The sequence below is a fragment of the Sebastes umbrosus genome, chromosome 24, assembly GCF_015220745.1.
Source record: "Sebastes umbrosus isolate fSebUmb1 chromosome 24, fSebUmb1.pri, whole genome shotgun sequence".
Lineage (NCBI taxonomy): Eukaryota > Metazoa > Chordata > Actinopteri > Perciformes > Sebastidae > Sebastes > Sebastes umbrosus.
In genome coordinates this window covers 12,974,576-12,996,681 of record NC_051292.1, presented here as the reverse complement: position 1 = coordinate 12,996,681, position 22,106 = coordinate 12,974,576, and the positions used below count along the sequence as shown (strand labels likewise).

The 22,106-nt window shown below is 40.4% G+C and overlaps 1 protein-coding gene across 3 annotated transcripts; it reads right to left on the bottom strand.

Moving 5' to 3' along the window:
• Window positions 1-3,770: 3,770 nt before the first annotated feature.
• Window positions 3,771-9,044, bottom strand: pnpla4 (patatin-like phospholipase domain containing 4). 3 transcript variants are annotated; one of them, XM_037762320.1, is made up of 7 exons: window positions 8,890-9,044; window positions 7,857-8,046; window positions 6,510-6,604; window positions 5,621-5,756; window positions 5,429-5,494; window positions 4,683-4,835; window positions 3,771-4,006 (listed from the first exon to the last, which is right to left on the bottom strand). In XM_037762320.1, exons 2-7 carry the CDS (start codon window positions 8,034-8,036, stop codon window positions 3,875-3,877), a joined length of 762 nt encoding a protein of 253 aa, XP_037618248.1. In that variant the 5' UTR covers window positions 8,037-8,046; window positions 8,890-9,044; the 3' UTR covers window positions 3,771-3,874. The 3 variants fall into 3 exon arrangements, with proteins under 3 accessions (XP_037618248.1, XP_037618249.1, XP_037618250.1); XM_037762321.1 differs by lacking the exon at window positions 8,890-9,044 and adding an exon at window positions 8,681-8,818; XM_037762322.1 differs by having other exon boundaries at window positions 3,790-4,026.
• Window positions 9,045-22,106: the final 13,062 nt, after the last annotated feature.

The window sequence follows — 22,106 nt, the reverse complement described above, 5'->3', positions numbered from 1 at the left end:
TAATATTACAAGAATAAAGTCATAACTTTACAAGAAAAAAAGTCGTAATATTACGAGAATAAAGTCATAACTTAATGAGAAAAAAAGGTTGTAATATTACAAGAATAAAGTCATAACTTAACGAGAAAAAAAGTCGTAATATTACGAGAATAAAGTAAAAAATTTACGAGAAAAAAGTCGTAATATTACGAGAATAAAGTCATAACTTAACGAGAAAAAAAGGTTGTAATATTACAAGAATAAAGTCATAACTTTACAAGAAAAAAAGTCGTAATATTACGAGAATAAAGTCAAAACTTTACGAGAAAAAAGTCGTAATATTACGAGAATAAAGTCATAACTTTATGAGAAAAAAGTTGTAATATTACGAGAATAAAGTCAGAAGTTTACGTAAAATAACTACTTAATAATTAACTTAATACTTTTTTTCTCGTAAACCTATGACTTTATTCTCTTAATATTGCGACTTTATTCTCTAAATCTCAGATTCATTTCTTTTTCCTCCGTGTGATCCTAATACTCTGTCGTACCATAGACCTACACCAATGATAAATAAAGATGAAAATGTAAACAAGTGGGCACTTTAAAGCAGGCCACTGCTTCTAAGGATGGGTTATATGTACCTACTGTATGTATGTATGTATATGAGGAATGTAATAAAGTTTAGTAAAAGAAGTTAAAGCAATCCTCCACTGATTTTACACATGAACATCACGAGGAGTCAGACTGTGAAAACAACTGTGACCGTTTTATTTTATGCCTTTTTTTTTAGGCGGATGATGAAGAGGCAGACAGGAAACAATGGAACAGGTACAGTGCAGTTATGTGGGCATGTGCTCTAGTCTCTCAGAGCTAGACCATCCTCCACAGTGCTGTGTCAGCTCTTTTCTTTAGAAAGGTCTGGCTCCACACATCATCATTGTGGTGTAGGGAGGTGTGGGGGGGGGAACACTCTGGCTTTTGTCTCTTTAACCTCTACAGCCCTATAGGGTGCTGGAAGGTGTGCTTCTTCTAGACAGACATACCCAAAATAAATCTGTAATAGATTTTTTTCCCTGAGTTTGCAGTGATGGACACAGTTTAGTCAGCTGACTGCACTGGGCAGTATGTAGCTGTCTGACCTCAGTGTTTCAGACTGTGACCTCAGTGTACACCGCTGACCTCCAACAACAAACCCCATCTGAGGCTGTGAGGAAAAGCAGCCACAGCACACATGCATCTGCACCAGACATTCTGTACTGCAGGTTTTTTCCTTTAATGGTGAAAATGCTTTTGCTCTATTAAGCTACAGAGTGTCCAGTCCTCTCGGTTTGGGAAGCTGCTGTATATCCCCTTAAAATGTACAAATTAAATAAGTGATGAATTAAAGGGGAAGAGTCTTGTGAACAAACTTGGACACCAACCTTTGTCCACGTTTCATTTTCTGCCGTTTTATATCACTGTATAGTGAATATCTTTAGGTTTTGCTGGTGATGCATTCACTTACTGTCGTACATACCGTACGGTGTGCATTTGAACGGCGATGCAGTCGCTCAGTTTAGAAAAATAAGTACCGAGGAAAGACATTTGGTGTCGTTCTTATGTCGTCCGGGTGGAAACAGTAAAGTTTAAAGACGCAGAAACAGGTTGAGATAACAAAAAGGAAATCTTTTTTTGAGGAGAATTGTGACCCCGGGAGAAAACCTGGAGAGGGCGATGAAAAACGCCGGGAAAATCTGGAGGGTTGGGGCGCGCCGACCTTCATCTACCGGAAGTAATACACCTACTATGGTTAAGTACCTCATACAACCCTACTGAGAAACACCTGAACTATCCCTTTAACTTCATAATGGGAAGTCACAGCATGAGCTGGAATACTGGTGGAGGTGATGGAGATGTGGATGGATGTGATCCGGATTCCCCATGACCTCATTAGACAGCTGCTTCTGATGAACATGTGGAGTGTGAGTCATCGGTGGTTTAAAGTCTCAACAGCAGCGTGATGAGAGATTGAGGTGAAATGTGATGGGTTGAGGTCAGACCAGTAAGCCCTGCATATACTGTACATACCTAATCATTAAGTAGCTATTATATAATTGTTTTTTTTGCTTTCGGAGTAAACCTCATTTTGTCAACGGGGCCCTCAGGAAACAAAGGATTGTTCCTGCAGCACGGGAGCTTGTTGGTCTATTTGTTTATTAGCTCCAGTAAAGGATGGATCTCCCAGCAGCTCCGCGGCTCAGCAGGAACCTCTTCTGCGGTAATGTGGTTTACAGGCCGCAATCACATTCCCCAAAATGAGTTTAGACGTGGGCAGAAGCACAACAATGCTTGTGACTTGCATACAGACCAGACCTGAGAGAGAGAGAGAGAGCCTCTGTGGACTTCATTCATTTACACTATGAAGACAGTGTTTGACAGTGCATTTCAACATGCGTATCAGAGTAGAACCATATGGCAGGTGTGTGTGCATGTTGCCGCACGGTGAAGTCATTACAGGAAGAAGACGGGCTACTTTAAGCTGGCCTGTTTCCAGACAGCAGGCCCCTTCAGAGCTTCATTACTGAGGGGGAATTTTCCAACAAGACGAGCTGAAACGTATAAAGAAAAAAGCATGAGCTGGGGAATCTCTCTCAGCCCGGCTGGAAACTGTTATTTAAGGGAAGCCTTAATTGAGCCTCATTACCAGAACCAGCAGGTGGGCTTACATAAGACCGGTGGGGGAAACACCGCCGGGTGCATCTGCGTGCGTCGTCTTCTCGGTTTACATACGAAAGCTATTTTAGACGTTTCCTTTCATATGTTAATTACGTATGTTCGTGATGCTTCGCGGCATCAGTCAAATATCATCTGAAATGTGAGTTTCAGACACTGGCAACCGTACAAGAACGTGGAGTTTTGTTCAGTTGCCATGGAGATGAATCTGTTAAAAGGGATAGTTCTGATCTGAACCTTTTTTAAAGTGGGGTTGTACGAGGTGATGCTGATCCATAGTCGGTTTATTACTTACAGGGGAGGATTTATCTCGCTTACAAACCTCTCCGTAGAATCTAAGCGCCGTCAGCTTCACTAGACTTTATTATCATCATCTTTGCCATCATATTCTTTTAGTCTGTTTTGGAAGCACAGTACACGCCACAGGACTGTCTAAACTGGGTATTTAGACCTAAATCATCCTGATATGTTGCAGTGAATTAAAGAAAAGGTCTTATTTAGTGTTCCAATTGGTGCCTTTTGGGCAGAACTGTGTAGATTTGTACAACATAATCAATTTGCCTGATTCCTCATAAAGCCCTCCTCGGTGAAGCAGCGGCCTCCGTACGTCATGTGACTGTGTCCTGAGGGAGGAGCAGCAAGCTTCTCTATCACCAGTTCAACAGGCTGAAAAAGCTGATGGAGAACCTGCTCACGCGGAGAGAAAAAACCCGGCGGGAGACGTCCGGCACTTCAAAGCCGACGCTCCCATCCCGGCGTCCCGAGGGGGAGCTCTTCGACATCCATGACGCCGGCGTTGGACTTCCTGTGAAGTGCTGCGATATCCAATATTTTCTTTTTTTCTTCCTACCCTCACTGCTTCAAGCGAGGGGGAAATTAAACGCCTCCTTGGAAAATTGATGAAGAGTCCCGTGTTCACATGAGAGCTTTTCATCATGTTCAGCTGCTGTCACATAGAGCAGAAGAAAAGGCCCAGAGTGTGTGTGTGTGAAGCTCACAATGACACACACACACACTCTGAGGCCTTGATGATGGAGAAATCTTAATGATTTCACAAACCTACACAGGAAACAGTCTTGAGTTTAAAAAAAAATGTATTGAAGAACAACTGAAATCCCACAGGGAATAAATACAGAAATGCTATTTGGCTTCATGATTGTTAAGAGTCAGTTCTTTTCCATCAGCTCATCCAGGCCTCTCTCTTCAGGAAGCTCACGGCATCACTGAAGCCGTCTTCACATAGAGACTGCATGCTGCTGTTGGATGGAGGGAACAGAGCCCGGTTCAGACGTTTGATGTTCTCCACGGAGAACTGAGGGAATAAAAAGGAAACTGTAAATGCGAGACGTTGTTCTCACTAAAAAGTGGCATACAGTATTTAGGGCTCTCAGTGATAAATTACTACTCTGTGCGTCCGATATTCATACAAAAGTCTGTTGAACAATAGTACACATATTGAGAATGTAGTGAATAGTTATGAGATTTCCGAAGAAGCCCTTGTTTTCCCCGTTACTATGGATAACCCACAGAACTGTCAACTGTCTGTGTTGGAGCTACTTACTGCCACAGTGTGTTCTGGATTGACAGTATTTAATAAGATACTGGATGCACACACGCACAATACCGCAGTCGTTGTCAGTTTGGATCTGAAACACAGGGTTTCTTGAGAGGAGAAAATACAGACCAGATTTATCCTTTACACGTCGTACACAGTCTTGCTGCCAGACACTACTAGAGCACAAATGTGGATCGCTCCGCCGATGAAAATAGTCCCCGACAAATGCCTCATTTCCTCCTGTTTGAGTCCCGTTTGATTCAAAACTACAGCTGCTTTAAGAAACTCTGGAGCCACAGACGGGGCAGTTAGAAAGTATTGAGAGATGGACATTGTTGGTTTGGGTCTTAGACTGTATAGAAAGATGGACGACACGTCTCCACTTCCTCCCGCTGTCCCAAAAGTGAAGCCAAAATAATGATCCAGTGCTCACCATTACGTCCATGTTGGCCAGTCGGAGTCGAGTGTTGAAGCGTCCCCTGTGGACAGGACACACATCCTGCAGTCCGGCAAAGGGAGACACGGTGATGGTTCGTCCCACGGGCAGGATCGGCAGGCTGTCGGTGAACCCTCCGTCAATCCATTTCTGAGAAAACAAAACCAGAGTCGGTCACTTTATGATAATCACATGCAGTCGGCGATTAATCGTGATGAAATAGTGTAATCGATTGACAGCCCCGCTTTAAACCAATCCCATTCATCTTGGTTTGGCGCCAATGAGCACAGGATGCAGCGACAGTGCTCTCGTTAAACAGATAGCAGATAGAAGAAGGGGAGCTCATCGTTTTTATCTTATTTGACATTTGTGTGAAATTGTCATATGAATTCATGAGTTGGTGACCTTTGAGCACCAAAATCGAATCAGTTCTTTCTTGATGTTTGTGCCAAATTTGAAGAAATTCCCTCCAGGTGTTTTCTGAGATATCATGAGAATGGACGACCCGAAAACATCATAAAAACTCGTTTGGATGGATATATTTATATGCGATTACAATATTTCAATCGCTGACAGTTTTTACAGAATCTCAAATTTTATAAAAGCATTTTTAAATGTCCAAACATAGGACTTTTACTTTGGAATTTCTTCAAATTGACACGGTAGAACGCCTGATATTGTGTCTGCACCAGGTTTATTAGTTGTCGTCAGGATTGATGGATAATTGTGAAAGAGACCATTACCTGTCCTCTTAACTCCACCGGTCTGAGTCCAGCATAGACGGGCACGAAGCTGCTGGCCAGTAGAGCCTGGGAAGAGTTCCAAATGAGGGTGATTTTCATCAGGAAGTTTACACTCTTTGACCACGCAGTCACGTGAAACTATGATAATCATAAACATTTATGTACTGTAAAGGTGTTTTAGAGAGTGTGTACCTTTATGAGCTCCTCCCTGGAGCTGAACCTGGATACCAGGTGGTTCTTGCCACTTCTGGAGTGTGTGATTGAGACGTGGAGGCGGTCGGCGGCCAGGCTGTGAGCCTCGCTGGGCAGAATCTCCTCTATCCCCTCCCTGGAGAGGATCCACACACACAGACACACAGAAGCTTTTAATGATAATACCCCCACAGGGCGTCATAAACACACAGCTTCCTACAGCAACATGTAATCATCACTGTCGAACATATACAGAAGCACTGACGCGTACTAATGAAGGCTGGAACAATAGAGTCAGCTCACAACATGGACTTTAATTCCTTCTTTTTGTTCAGTTTTTTAGTGCAAAAATCCTCAAAAAACTAACCTGACTTATACAGATGTCTACTTCAAAACGTGCTCATGAAGATAAAGATGGTTAGACTGAAGGGCGACACACACACACCGACCGGTATATGACTGGAGTTGTTTTCTATGTAACCCTAAAGCTCAGTTAAATGTCCTCCCATCTGCTTTGTGGCTCTACTTTACTCCCGTTTTTATGACCATATTACCACTACAGCTTGCATTTCCTGCATTAACAGCAGGAAAACTATCTCTTTGTCTCCTTTTTTTCCTCTCCATTGTCTTTCTCCTTCTCCCACTACTAACGTACAAACAAACAATACAACCGTAGTTTTTTCTGGATATGTTAGAATAGTTGTTTCCAAACTTTTTAGTCCTTCTACAAGGCTTGATGTGTAGCATCGTGTTTTCAATTTGATGGGACACAGTGTTTTAACGTCAGGCAATATTGTGCCGTGATTTTTCACGACACCCCCTCATACGAATCAGATCACTTTGCAACAGTTGTGATGTAACACGGACGTCAGCCGTGATGTGTAGTTACCGCAGTTCGAGCATGAAGTCGTATCCCGGCGTGACGGCTCCGAACCGCTGTTGTCTCACGCTGTCGGCGAACCTGTACGTGAACTCCTTACAGTCCTGGAACAAACACGGTGATGACATCATACCTCATCCTGTTATAATCCATCACTAGATCCACAATCACACATCACTCCTCGAAATCAGTTCTGTCAATTTACTTATCTAAAGAAAGTCCAGTGGCCCTTGACTCAGCCCACAGATATCTCTATTTAAAATCCAGATGAAGTTACCCGTGTATTCTCCAAACATTATGATCTTTGGATGTTACTTTAGACATTTTTTAAGAGCGGGTGAGCGTTAAATATTAAGAGGATTGACAGTTCTCTCTGCTGGGATGTCAAATCTTTGATGGCGGTGTATCTGAGAACAGCACTTCATCCTGACAACGTCTTTAATTCAACACTCGCAAACCTGTCAGCTTCTACAGAGGAGGGAATATGATGGCGACAGTGAAACGTACAAGTTACGCTAGAAACTGTTCTGATTTCACTGTATTCTTCTAAATGATATTCAAATTTCTACTCCTATTTTAATCTGGGACCTCTGGAAACCCCTCAAAGACCCCTGAGGGTCCCTTGACCTCTGACCTCCAGATATGTGAATGTAAATGGGTTCTATGGGTACCCACGAGTCTCCCCTTTACAGACATGCCCACTTTATGATAATCACATGCAGTTTGGGGCAAGTCATAGTCAAGTCAGCACACTGACACTCTGACAGCTGTTGTTGCCTGTTGGGCTGCAGTTTGCCATGTAATGATTGGAGCATATTGTTTTATGCTAAATGCAGTACCTGTGAGGGTTTCTGGACAATATCTGTCATTGTTTTGTGTTGTTTATTGATTTCCAATGATAAATATATACATACATTTGCATAAAGCAGCACATTTGTCCACTCCCACGTTGATAAGAGAATTAAATACTTGACAAATCTCCCTTTAAGGTTCATTTAGAACAGATAAAAGTAAAAATAATGTTGTTTTTTTTAACTTCTTGGTGATATAGACCATAAGTGATGCAAGCAGTGACAATAGTATCTAATATATAATATAGTATCCTTATTATTTGAATATGCTCATGATTCATACATTTTCTAAATAGTTGGCATATGTTTCATATATGAGGAGGCTTATTTTACACATCTTTTTTATTATGTTTTCACACTTTTATGTCGTGCAAAAAGAGATCTTAAAGAGAGCTTAAAATTGACATATTGTTGAAGCAAACAACATCTGTAAAAGGTGTGATGAGTGTAGACATACTGTCTGTAAACTGTAATGAACAGGACTATGTGAGGAGGTCAACACTACCTCTAACTTGTGAGGTGCCGTGATGAGTACGGCGGCCACCAGGGCCCCGGCCGAGGCCCCCGCACAGGCCCTGAGGGAGCCCAGCAGCTTGTCCCCGTGGCGGAGGAAGGCCCCCACAGCACCCAGCTGGTAGATCCCCATGAAACCACATGCAGCGAAGGACAAGTTCAGCACCGTCATCCTCAGCAACCTGAACAAGACACGATGGCACCCAATCATCAGTCACATAGAATCCATTACACTTTAATTTTCTTTTTAAATTCAATAAAGATATAGGCAAGAAGACTTGTCATATTTTCTCTCATTAATAAGGAATATATGTCACCTATCTTTCCCTTTTCTGGATGATGTGATGTCATTGATTGAGTATACTTGAAGACATGACGCTGCGGCATCCGTCAAAGATGGTAGGAATGCATGGTTATTTTTACAATGGGAGTAAGTATTGAACATTTACAGATCTCGAAGGATTGTCTGAATTGTTTCCATTTTTTTAAAGAATGAATAACAACTGGGTTAGAAGTATATTTAGTATATCAATGCCCAACACACACCCATTATCCACATCACACACACATTCTTCAACCTGCTTTTATCCCCTTTTGTTGTTTTTCTACTTTGTTCTTTGTCTTCCTCTGTATAATATATTTTGGTATTTTTTTATATATGTCCCTGCACATGTCTTCACTTGTTTTGTAATCACTTTATAACACAATAAAAAATATTAATTATTAATTAATAATAAAAAAAAGAAGTGTATTTAGTAATAGGCTGTGATTATGGCAGGCTAGATCATAATAAGGAGAGTAATAAGGTGTTCTTACAAGAGTCTCTCTCTAGTGTCAGCCAGTCAGGAACAGCTGTTACTTCAGTTCATCCATCCAATAGGAAATACATGTGATATTTGCTGCCCAATAGTAGAACTGAAGGCTGGCTTGTAAAGTCACCATGTGTCTCTTCTTCTGCTGCTCATTCAGATAACACACTGCTACTAATAGTACGAATAGTTGAAGAAAAGAAGAAGAGGACCTACCGTGTTTACAGTCGGACCCTTTAGCGTGTACTCCTTCTCACTCGTTTTCATTCACTGCTAACAGTTAGCCACAGAAGCTCCATGTGAACCACAGCGGCTAAACAACATTACGACACTACTGGCTGCTGCACCGGAGTTAAGACGGAACCGGATACAGTAACAACACGGTCTGTTTCCGCTCATGATTTTCAAAATAAAACATCCGCATCTTTAAGGAATAACTGTACTTTTTTTAATATGTATATATATATATTCATATATATACATATATTTTTTTAATACTTTATTTCAAGAGTTCTATACAATATATTCGCATACAATTCTGCAAAAAATATTTAACAGTATAAAAATAATATAAAATATATTATAAATTCTACAACAAATAAAATGAACAGGGAACATACACAATATAAAAAAGCTACATAAATAAATATTCTGTTCCAAGTAGGCTAAAAGTCCTGTATTTAAAATCTTACTGAAGTACTAAAGTATTAGCATGAAGATAGACTTAAAGTACTAAAAGTACTGTTTAAGCGTAATGGCCCATTTCAGAATAATATATAGCCTACTATATTATATTATTGGATTATAATTATTGATGCATTAATGTGTTCATCACTTTAATGTTGCAGCTGGTAAAGGTGGAGCGTATTCTAATTACTTTATATACTACAGGGTTGTGGCGGTACTGAGTTCCCCAGACTTTAGTTGTTCAGTCAGAAGACTGAAAAACAGTTCCCATCCACATAATAATATAAAATAAAATGCCTTCTTAATAATAATAATGAACAAATGCCTCTTCAATATTGAACAAATGCCTCTATATTAACAAACAATTAAGGAAACTGAAATATTGGTTTGTGTTTTTCCTTTTATCCTCCTTTAAAGTTTTCCCAAATAAAATACACTAAAAGAAATGGGTATAAAGGGTTTCATTGAAAATCAACAAATGAATAGAATACAAAAATACAGCCTGCAGGCGTTAGGCTATTGTAAGGCAAGCCAGATCGTTGCACAAATAGTACCTAAACGTCCCAGTGTAGGTAACCCAATTGGTTGGCACTTAACTTATTTCCCCAACTAGGAGAGTCAACACTCTCAACAAACAAAACACAAAGATCACAGAATCCCAAAAGGGCCCAAAACAGACCAGAGTTTCTGGTAAAGCTGATAACACATGTTGCATTGAGTGAAGGAGAGATCAGAATGACACTGGGTGTGCAGTTTCCCTCCTCTTTTAAGCTCTACAGAAAGGGCGTCGTTACACCCTGATTGGCCAAGAGGAGAATGCACCAAGCTGCTCTCAACTATCATTTAAGAGCCAGTCCCCACACCCTGCGCAACAGGTGAACTGAATAACCCTCTAATCACTCAGCAACTCAACCAAAAAAACACCAGGGAAAAGGGAAACAACAGCAAGCACCAGAGAATTGGCAGCTGCCACAGGGTGGTTTAATCTATAATAATACATCAGAAATGATCTCGTTGAAGATAGAATAATCTGCCTACTGCTGCTTAAAAGTGATTAAATAAACACAGAGCAGTAAAAAAGAACAATATTTATCTCTGAGATGTAGTTTTATATTCCATAATGTTGCTTCTCTCTGGAGCATGTAAGGAAATGCCATGCAAGCATTTTTGTTGTTGTTGTAGTTTACAGATAAATAACATCTCCTCATGCTGTTGACATGTATTGCATTGTAATTCTGTAATATAGTACCAAACTGATTTTACTGGCTTATTAAGCCACAGCAGAGACACGTTGACGTGTCATTTTGTACATGTGAGGAATGACTCAGTCTGACGGATCAGATCCGTGAGGTTTAATTGTTATATCGTTACATTACAACTTGTTGAGAAGCTCCAGCTGCCTGACAACTACACAGAAACAACAGGAGTCCAATTAACTGTGTGATGCCGGCAGCTTCAGTACAAGGTAAGACTCAAGGTCTGTTGAAACAAAACACACAGCTCGCATCCACAGCTGCTGCTAAAACAGAGAATAAGCATCTCTGTATGTGCGATGATGAAGATCCCGAACATCCTAAATACAAAGCAGCAACCCCCAGATAGTCGGTCATATAATAACACAAATAATAAACCAGAGTGCACTTTTATTATTAGCTCTACTTTGTCGTTTTCCCGCCTAAAGCAGTGTCCCCGGAGTGCGATTCTTCCTCTGCAACCACTTCAGTCAGCATTTATTTCCCATGGACCCTCCACCACTGGAATTTCTCTCTCTGCTCTCGCCCTGCTTTTCCTGGCAACATCAGCAAAAAAAAATGTCTCGCTCCTTTAGTGTTGCTTGTGATCATGTATAGACTAAAGTGGATTAGGTGGGTTCCACACTGTGGAGAAGAAGCAGAGCTGAACTCCCGTCAGAGGAGGCGATGGTGTCAGTGGGCTGCTGGAATAATGGAGGGAGGATAATGCATTTTGTTTGGTGAAGGATTAACAGAGATGTGGTTGATAATTTTGAGGCGGCAGGAAATGTCTCAGTGTCTGGAAGGAATGAGTCAGGACGTGATTAACTCCTTGATGTTGAGTTTATGAACTGAAGTACTAAAAAGGAACTGCATTCATAATGATGCTCTAAAACTATTAACCTCTTAAGCCCTATAGGGTGCTGGAAGGTGTGCTTCGCCTAGACAGACGTACCCAAAATAAATCCAGAATAGCTCCACAACTACCAGGTCTATATGCATGATCTTGGTCTCTAAGGATAGGTAAGACCTCAGAGAATTCATCCACAGTGTCAGGAACATTGTGACTGTTACTATGTCTGAGTAAATTGTGATGAACCAAAGGAAAAAAATACATTTTTATCCTCGCCTAAAGTGTTTTCTACATTAGACAGTGGATAACACCATTATAGCAGTGATGCCACAACAGAGATGCCACTGAATTCATTCAGCAACTCCTTGACTACAACTGTGCCAAAGCAGATATAAATAACACAAAGCACATAGATTCTACAAAGGTTTTAGTCAGGATAGGACCAGGAGGACTCTCCATTTGGCACACTTGGATACCCAAAGTGTGCCAAATGTGTTTTCTACCTCTTGAAAGGGAATCTGGCTCTAAAATACTACTGATATCCACAACAGGAGGCTATGTGCACACAATGGAGCCTATGGCCATGACATTTACCCTGTGCATCATCACATTCTACCATTTTGCACAGTAGAAAATCAATAAAAAAACAACTAAATTGTATAATTTTAACTCCAAAATGGAGTAGATTTGTTATAATAATGAAATATGATCAAGTAGATAATAACAAATAAGATCAATAACTATGTAAATAAGATAACAAAAAATAATCTAAAGTCAAGTGTGTACATTTAATATAAACATGGTCAAAAATATTATAAAGTAAAAATATTGAAATCATTGCCAAACAAACATTGTTTGGACATATCAGAAGAATCAGAATCAGACTCTTTATTTATTGCCAGGTGTATCAGGTATGCACTGGGAATTTGCTTTGGTTCGTTGGTGCAAATAAGCAGTAAAAAATAACAATAGAATAATGGAAACATTAGACGAAAATAAGAATTAAATAAGAATTAAATAATTGAAATTTTCCCAATATACAAATATAAACAATCCCTTGTAAGTATTGCAATCAAGATATAAACACAATATAAACAGATCGTGCAAATATCGCCGGTATGCAAACAATATTGGAGTGTTGTTTGAGTCGCGTTAAGGCCTCGTCTTGTAGAAACAATTCGGAAAAAAAAGACCACCACGGCATTTTATGAAATTTTTAAAGGCATTTTAACATCAGCCGAACCCGGTACCGGTTATTGATGCATTATTGTGTAAGCAGTGTTTTAATGTTGCAGCTGGGCAAGGTGAAGCTCATTTCAACCACTTTCTATACTGTTAAAAAGGTTAGGTGGGTAACACTGGAGAAAAAAGTGACAGTAAGGCAGGTTTTAAAACTTATCCAACCTAAAAACCCTTTCCAAAAACCCAGTGAAAGCAGCCAGCAGCTCCAAAAGTCCCTAAATCTAGAGAGAAAGTCACCAAGTCATCAACACTGACAGTCCGTCCCTTCAGGCCTCTCTCCAAATACACTCCCCCAAAATGATCATTATGAACACAAACAACGAACACGACTATTGTCATATTTGCCAACCTTGAAACCTCAAAAATAGGGAGGATCTGGGGACTTTTAAAGAATGAAATTAGCAAAATAATAACTACACTGCAACAGTAGTTTTATGTTAAATAGGCCAACTTTTAATTTTACTTTTATTCTAAGGAAAGAAAAATGAATAAATTCGCCCCTCTGGTGTGAACTTGTGTGAATCTCTGGTATAAACTAATATTCATCAGTTTCTATTCAGTCATTCATTTTTTTGGCCCTGATGGAGTATTTCTTTCTCTTAGTTCTCTCCATTTCTCTCTCCTTCTCTCACTCATTGAAGGTCCTTTTAAGACACAACGGCACCACTGCGCTCTGAAACACATTATTTCCAATGGCGGATTTTCGTTGCATCTAGCAAAGCTTAAACCGTGTTGTGTCGGTCGCAAGCGTCTATATATCTATGATCGCGAGCAGCTCTCTTCCACCAGCAAACAACATTAGGTGTAGATGTATTGTCGTCCGAGTGGAGACAGTAGAGCTGAGTATTTGTGGCAGCAGGACGGTGTGTGTAGGATTGAGTCAAAATAACCTCCAGTGTGTGTGTTCGTGGTGATGAAGGAAGATGTCAGGACAGTCAGCGCCCTCCGTAGCTCCGAGACTAGATCTGAAAATGGCCTCATAAAGACGACGGTATTACTCACAGCGGCAGTTGGAGACGAGCTGAGGTCAAGTCATTGTTATACTAACGTTTTTATTCCTTTAATGAAGGAGCTCCAGACAACCTCAACACACTTATAGTGTGATATCAGACCCCTTTAAGTGGAGCATTTTATAGACTCAATGGAAGAAATACAAGAGGTTTTCAATAGACCCAAAACAAACGCCCAAGGATAGAGACACATGTACCAGAGCAACCGGCTCCTTCCAAACATTGTTCAAGTACCAGCAGAGGTCAAAGTCATGATGCTTTAGCATTGAGCTGTGATTTAATTATTCCCCCAGATAAAGGATCTGCTAGTTATTCAGCGGGAAGCCTGCGGCGATGAAGCTTAGCTGTGAGAGAGAGAGAGAGAGAGCACAAAGTGTGGGACACACTCTCAGCCCAGAGTCCATGAAATTCACGGATAAAAGAAATGAAAAAGTCCAATTTCAGATATCAGACTCATTATCCAGAGCAAAGTTATAATTAAGAGGCACTTTCGGAAAAAATGCTGAAGGGAACATTATCTGAGTCCCATCCAGTGCGAGGAGTGTGTTTCTGTGTTTGCCTGGAAACAGGGGTGGGGGGGTAATTATACTTCTCAGGGCTCAGGCCAGCTGATAAAAGTCCTAAAGGCTATTTTTACGGGCCGATCGAGGAGAAAGCAATCCCCCCCTCCCCTCTCTCCTCTCCGCCTCCTCCATCCACACAACTTGGAAAGACATCGCAAGGTCATACAGATAAAGTAAATCTGTTAAAAGATCAAATAGTTCCTGTAGATCGAAAAAAGCGAAATGCGGGGAGCCAAGGCAGGAGAGAAATCAGAGTGAAATTGAAAGCTGAGCAGAGAGGCGGCAGAGGACAGAAAACACGAAACAGACTGGATGTGACAGATGAGAGGGGAGAGGTGACGACTCGCTGAGAGGCCATTAGGACAATCACATCACCGCAGTGTCAACATGTACCTGTCATATCACTGCAGATCTGCATACAGAGAGCGAGGAGACGAGGATTACTCACCTCATTGGAACATGAATCATCATAATGTGGGGCCCGGTATCAGAGCCAGCAGATCCTGTGAGACTAATTAAAGACCAGCTACTGACAGACAACAAAGAGAGTTGCTTTTCCTTCCACAAATACACAACAAGCAGCCTTGATTGAATTACATCCGAGTTGAGGCTAAAGTGACGGGCCTGTGTGAGGACATTCAGAGGCAGCAGATGTGCAAAAAAAAAAAAGGCACAATTGCATCGATCACAGGGAACGAGCAGCAGCCCGTCGTCTCGGGCAATTTTTTGAAATCTTACTGTGTCTCCTGAGGAAAATGGAGGACAAACTATTTAAGGAAAGGGAGAATTGGATATCCTTCAGGAGGAGGAAGGAGGGAAAAAAATGTAATTGTGATTCTTAGAACGGATGCTCGGGCAAGGGGGAGGAAAAGAAAAAACTGTGTTCTGTATCACATTTAGGGACCAGTCGAAACTCAATCGCTTCCCTGCAATGGGACAAGTGTACTTGAAAGAAAAAGGCTAAAAGTTTTGGGACCTTGCTGTAATTGGACAACTTCACATCCAACAACAGAACAAGACTGCAGCGTCCCACATCTCAGCTTCCATTTGGACCTTCAGTAAATGACCAATATACAGCCTGTGGCTGGTTTATACGCCTCAATGTGAGCTACACTACCTCTCTGATCACCAACATCTATGGTTATACTTATCTAGAGATGCTTTGACCTGTATCTGTATGAATTCGTAAGGCAATTTACGTGCAATAACAACGCCGTTCTTGCTTTTGGCGTGTCATTTCATGCCATATAGTCTGTACTGACTTCAATGCAAACGTATCCACGTGAATATGCTAAGCTCGGAGCTAGTGACGTAGAATAAGAAGTTAGGTGGATGGGTCCAACATACACAGGACTTTCAACCAGAAAACCGGTGTGTACCAAAGTTTTGTTGAGTTATTTTGAACTGACGTTTGTGATGTGTTTTCCATAATTGTCTTATGTATTGTATTTAATTTACATACTTCTTATAAGCCAAACCCTGACACTTTTCCTTAAAGGTCCCATATCATGCTAATTTTCAGGTTCATATTTTTATTTTATGTTTCTACTAGAACATGTATACATTCTTTAATGTTTAAAAAAAACTTTATTTTCCTCATACTGTCTGTCTGAATATACCTGTATTCACCCTCTGTCTGAAACGCTCCATTTTAGTACATTTTAATGGAATTGCAACAGAATTGCGTTGCTAGGCAACAGCTTGGGTCCATGTTTACTTCCTGTTATCTGATGTTATTTACATCCACTGCAACAGGAAACAAACTGGGACCCATTTAGAATGTTTACGTTTAAAACTGTAAAATGGCCTAAATATTGTAGATTTGTGACATCACAAATGGACAGAAATCCTGACGGCTTGTTTCAAACGCTCAGTTTCTGAATACTGTGTGTATTTCTCTGTGGATTAAGCGTTTCGATACTTTCACGGTATTTATATAGAACTTAAACCTGCTTTATAATATAAAAGACATGAAAATGTCACTTTTTACAATATGGGACCTTTAACTTAACTAAGTGGTTTTATTGCCTAAACATAACTGCAACCGTTTCACAGTAACAACGTGGCGTTAAATGACACGCAAAAAGTCTAAAATGCGTTATCATGATAGGTGGAATGTCCTTAAAGACTTGTGCTATTCATATACCTTTCTATGAGATCAGGTTGGGATACAGGTCACATGTTAGTACCAGAATGGGAAAGCTGAACATTGGGTGAACTGTCTCTTCTGGAAGGTCAAATTAAACCACCGAGGACAGGAAACATTGTTTCTCTGAGAGTCCAGGTTTGTCAGCTCACTTCTCATCAGGGATGAGAACTTGTATTCATGCTGTGATAGTCCCGCGGAACAGTCACAGAACGTCGCTGATAAAATTATAAACATCAAATAGAAATGGTCATGAATTATTGCTACTTGCCTTGAAGCTAGTTACAAGGCTGTGTCCTCATACTGTGTTTTTTTTTTTTTTCAGACTGATTAAATATTTATCATTTTTGATCCAAAAATAAAGCTGAAAATCCATCTCTCTGAATTGGAAGGCAAAGACACCAGGGCTTTTTGTATCATTATTAGCCCAGAAACATATTCTCATCTTGCTCTTTGTTCCACGACGTTATACATTCCACTACAGCGCAGCCTCCGGGCTCCTCTTACAAATCTAATCAATGACTAAACTCAAGCTAGATGTACAAGCTATTTCTGTTTTTCACTTCACTCCTGCCCTTCTGTTTTGGCATCTTGGAAAGCACGAGTGCAACACTGGCAGAGAGAGAGAGCATAAAGGCTGACCTTGGATCCGTGTAAAATCCACCAATATTGATCAATATACCAATCCCAGATCTTACTTTCTTACCACACCACCCAGTAATGAGATTATCAACGACTCAAGCTCCAAAAACACAGAATCCTACATTTCCTATAATGCAACTAATCACATCTTTGCATTGTCACTGTCTGGTGACTATATATACTGTGAAAGTATTGAAATGTTCAATATACGTAGTAGTACGCACAGCCCATATTCAGAAATTGTGCGTTTGAAACAAACCGTCAGGATTTCTGTCCATTTGTGATGTCACAAATATACAATATTTAGACCATTACACGGTTTTAAACGTAAACATTCTAAATGTGTCCCAGTTTATTTCCGGTTGCGGTGTATGTGAATGACATCAGCTGACAGGAAGTAAACATGGACCAAAACTGTTGCCTAGCAACGCAATTCCGTTGCAATTCCGTTGAAATGCACTAAAACGGAGCGTTTCAGACAGAGGGTGAATACAGGTATATTCAGGCAGACAGTATGAGGAGAATAAAGTTTTTTTTTTCACATTACAGCATGTAAACATGTTCTAGTATAACACAAAATACAAGTATGAACCTGACAATGAGCATGATATGGGACCTTTAAGGGAACCTTTAACCACAAACAATCTTTCATTGGGACCAATATTGTTTTTGTATTCATACATTATGTTTACATGATGTAGGATTTGCCTCACAAATATTCTCACAAACATGTTGATCCCTGAAATCCAATAGTCATTTCAGGGATGAGAGGTTTATCTCCAAAAAAAATCTCCCAGCCCTGTCATCTTGAAGATTGCCTCGCTTACAGGTGAGATTGTTAACAACGGCTGTGTTTTCTGTCAGCATGCTGCTGTCGTTTGAATCTTATTTAAAATAAGAGTCAAGACACGTGTTGTCTCCAAACACACAGCTCCTGTTGGACTGGGAATCCTTCCCCCTCCCTGCATTACAGCACACATAACAACATTTCATGGTTGTATGCTGCGGGGCAGGCGGGTCTCTAAGGAGACAGATGCCATGTCCTGACTAATTTGAACAACATACAAACTGATTATAAACAAGGAGGCCGCGAGGCATTCTCTGTTTTCAATTCCAATGCTGGATCCCTGCATGAGAGCAAGTAGCGGGTCCCCTCAGAGCGCCGTGCGTATAGAATGATCAATACCCAGAGACGCAGCAGCAGCAGACTGACATTAGCTCTGTTGTGTTTAGGCCTCCTGGTCAAAGTGGGGCGTTCGGATAATTTCATTGATCGCAGCCGGCCTGGAAATGCTGAGCAGGGGAAGCCTGCATAATTAGCTGCAGGAAGAGGACTTAAACACAAAGAGTACATTACATTTCATTACATTTCATTACATTAGAGAGCTTGTAGAGCCTATTGGAATGCATGCATTCATTTTAATAATGTAATTCATTCTTAAGTATGTATCATCAGTCTATATGCATGGAAATATCTTTTTATCTGTTCAAAATGTACCTTAAAAGGGAGATTTGTCATGTATTTAATACTCTTATCAACATAGGAGTGGGCAAATATGCTGCTTTATGTAAATGTATGTATATATTTATTATTGGAAATCAATTAACAACACAAGACATTGACTAATATTACCCAAAACCCTCAAAGGGAATGCATTTAGCATAAAAAATATGCTCAAATCATAACATGGCATACAAGTCAGTGTGCTGACTTGACTATGACTTGCCCCCAAACTGCATGTGATTATCATAAAGTGGGCATGTCTGTAAAGGGGAGACTCGTGGGTACCCATAGAACCCATTTTCAGTCACATATCTTGAGGTCAGAGGTCAAAAGACCCCTTTTGAAAATGGCCATGCCAGTTTTTCCTCGCCAAAATTTAGCGTAAATTTGGAGCGTTATTTAACCTCCTTCGCGACAAGCTAGTATGACATTGTTGGTACCGATGGATTCATTTGTTTTTTTTAGTTTCATATGAGTATCAGTATCTGAATTTTCTTCTGCTTGTCTTTTGGATATTTTCTGGACTTTTTTTAAAACCTTTTTTCGGACATTTTTCAGACTTTTTTCTGAGATTTTTCTGACATTTTCAAGACTTTTTTCAGACTTTTTTTTGACATTTTCTAAACTTTTTTTCAGACATTTTTCTGACATTTTCAAACATTTTTTAGACTTTTTTTCAGATATTTTTTTTTGACATTTTCAGACATTTTTTAGACTTTTTTTCATACATTTTTTGGACATTTTCTAGAATTTTTTAGGACATTTTCAGACATTTTTTGATATCATACCAGGATCTTCACTCTAGCTTTAAAACAGAGGCACAACCACAACGCTACAACCTCCGAAAGATCGATTCAAGAATGCGTGTGCATTTGGAAAAGAGAAAAGGAGTCACGTAGAGCATAGAGATCATGTACTGTACTGTAGGACTGAAGGATTATAAAGCTTTGAGACAGCTGGGATGGGGGCATGTACCACAGCAACTGAGGATCAGGAGTCCGTGTCAGCGACCAATAATTCTCCTCTACTCTCCCCTCTGTGTTACACTATATGTTTTATGTGTCAGTCCTGCTGAGGAACTGAGTAAAAACACAGTTACATTCAGTCTTCTGCAACACCCTCGGTGTCGGTGTGAGTCACTGATGAGACAACGGAGCTGCGGTATGGAATCCACAGTGAGTTGAACAGATGCTACAAAGAAAGGGTTGCAGCAGCTCTTCTTCCTCTGCAGGCTGAGGAGGTTCAAACATGGACTCCAGGATAACTCTGAAACCTCTACAGGTGGTGCATACCAGTTGGTATGGAGGTTGCACCGCCCTCAACCGTAGCGCTCTACAGAAGGAGGTGAGAACTGCTCAGCACATGCCTGTTTTATGTCTTCTTATAACAGTTTTAGGGAGTCTGAGATCTTTGCTCCACTGTAAATACCTTGAAACGCTTGCTGAGTGTAATAACACACCCATTAACCTTGGAATGGATGCTTTAAATACATTCTTTGAAAATATTTCCTCATATTGCACCTGTAGTTTTTAAAGAAGCCTCATAAGAAACACCCACACTGGATAAAAGGTCTAGCTGGTCTTATAATGTTCAACAAAAGTAAAGGTCAATATAATGTTACCTCATAGATTTTGGTGAGCCAAAAGGAAGGAGAAGCTTTCTTATTATGATCAACAGCGTTTTAAGAAGCTCTTTACCTGTTTCCTACCTACATGAATCTCCCCTCTGGAGATCATGTTTTATCTTATCTTTTTTTTTGTCATTGAGCCTCGGCATAAACAAAATCCTTTAAGATGTCTAGTCTACGTATTAAAAGGAAAGGCCAACACTAGGGTCAGCATTGATTCATGGAGAGACCTTCGTCTGGTCAGCTAACATTACTGCCAAGCAGCTGAAATATAGAGTGATATTGTGCTTTTAGCTGACGGGTGTCGCCTCACTGTTTTGAGCGATGCTTGTTCATGTCTATGTAGAGCGAGCACAAGCGCGAGCCCGACGCTGACCTTCGTTGACTTAACGGCCGCAGGTGTCGCTGTCAGCAAGACATTTCTGATTCCTACAAACAGTCCATTTAAGTGCACTGCCATGTGGAATAAAGTGTCATTATGTATTCAAAATGAAGACATGAATACTCATCTATTTCAGTCAACCCCGGTCTCACGGGAAGGCGTATTTACCACGACATCACACGGACACGCCGCGTGTCACGAGTACACATTTTAGCCTTTTCGCGTCATTTGTACGTCACGCAAACGTCCGCAGTTAGGGCAAGAAAACCACTTAGTTAGGGTAAGGGGAAACGTCATGGTTGGGCTTAGAATAAGTAAACTAAGTAAAACACGTACGGAAACATTGTAACACAACTACAGAAAACACGTCACCAATGTCACCAACGTCACCAACGTCACCAACGTCACCAACGTCACCAACGTCACCAACGTCACCAACGTCACTAATGTAACTTACAACAAAACTACTTAGTTAGGTTTAGGAATAGATTGACTTTGTTAGGTTTAGGCAACAAAACTACTCAATTAGGTTTAGGAATAGATCGACTTGGTTAGGCTTGGGCAACAAAACCTCTTAGTTAGGTTTAGGAATAGATTGACTTGGTTAGGTTTAGGCAACAAAACTACTCAGTTAGGTTTAGGAATACATCGACTTGGTTAGGCTTGGGTAACAAAACCTCTTAGTTAGGTTTAGGAATAGATCGACTTGGTTAGGCTTAGGCAACAAAACTACTCAGTTAGGTTTAGGAATACATCGACTTGGTTAGGCTTGGGTAACAAAACCTCTTAGTTAGGTTTAGGAATAGATCGACTTGGTTAGGTTTAGGCAACAAAACTACTCAGTTAGGTTTAGGAATACATCGACTTGGTTAGGCTTAGGCAACCTCCTCCCTACACATACAAATTGATTTCATGCTGACCATTACGAAAAAAAAATGTGAATGTGCTTAGTTTTCATGGAACTGCACATTGAGTCGGAGCACTTTTATGTGTTCTTATTCATGTTGGCTACAAACGAGAGGAGAGTGTCAACTTCACACCATTATAGGACATTTATGTAGCAGACAAGGACAGTTAAACAGAGAGATGGAGCCAGGGACGGGACATTGTTTCATGTTTTAAAAGGGCTGTGCAGGTATAAACCTGTCCTTCACTTAGTACTTCATAATAACAAATGATTGAATTTAGCGTGAACTCACCGTGTTTTCTCTTTTTAAACTGCACTAATACTGCTGCCTCCAAAACTGATTCAGAGTCTGTGATGTACGACGACCCCTGGCAGCCTCCCCTGGCACCGCCTCAGTCTCTGCCTCTTATTATTTAGGAACTTACAAAAGTTCACACTGAGTTGCTCAAACTTGTATATATTTCATTTACACTGCGGGATGAGTTTCAGAGGCAGCGCTGCTCAGTTTTTGGTTTGTGACACCTGAAACTAATTACTTCCAAAGGTGTACAGTGGCTGACTAACATAAAGATAAATAATATTATCATCACACTATATCTGCCTTTTGGTGGATTCCCAAAGTGACCTGCAGTAGCTTT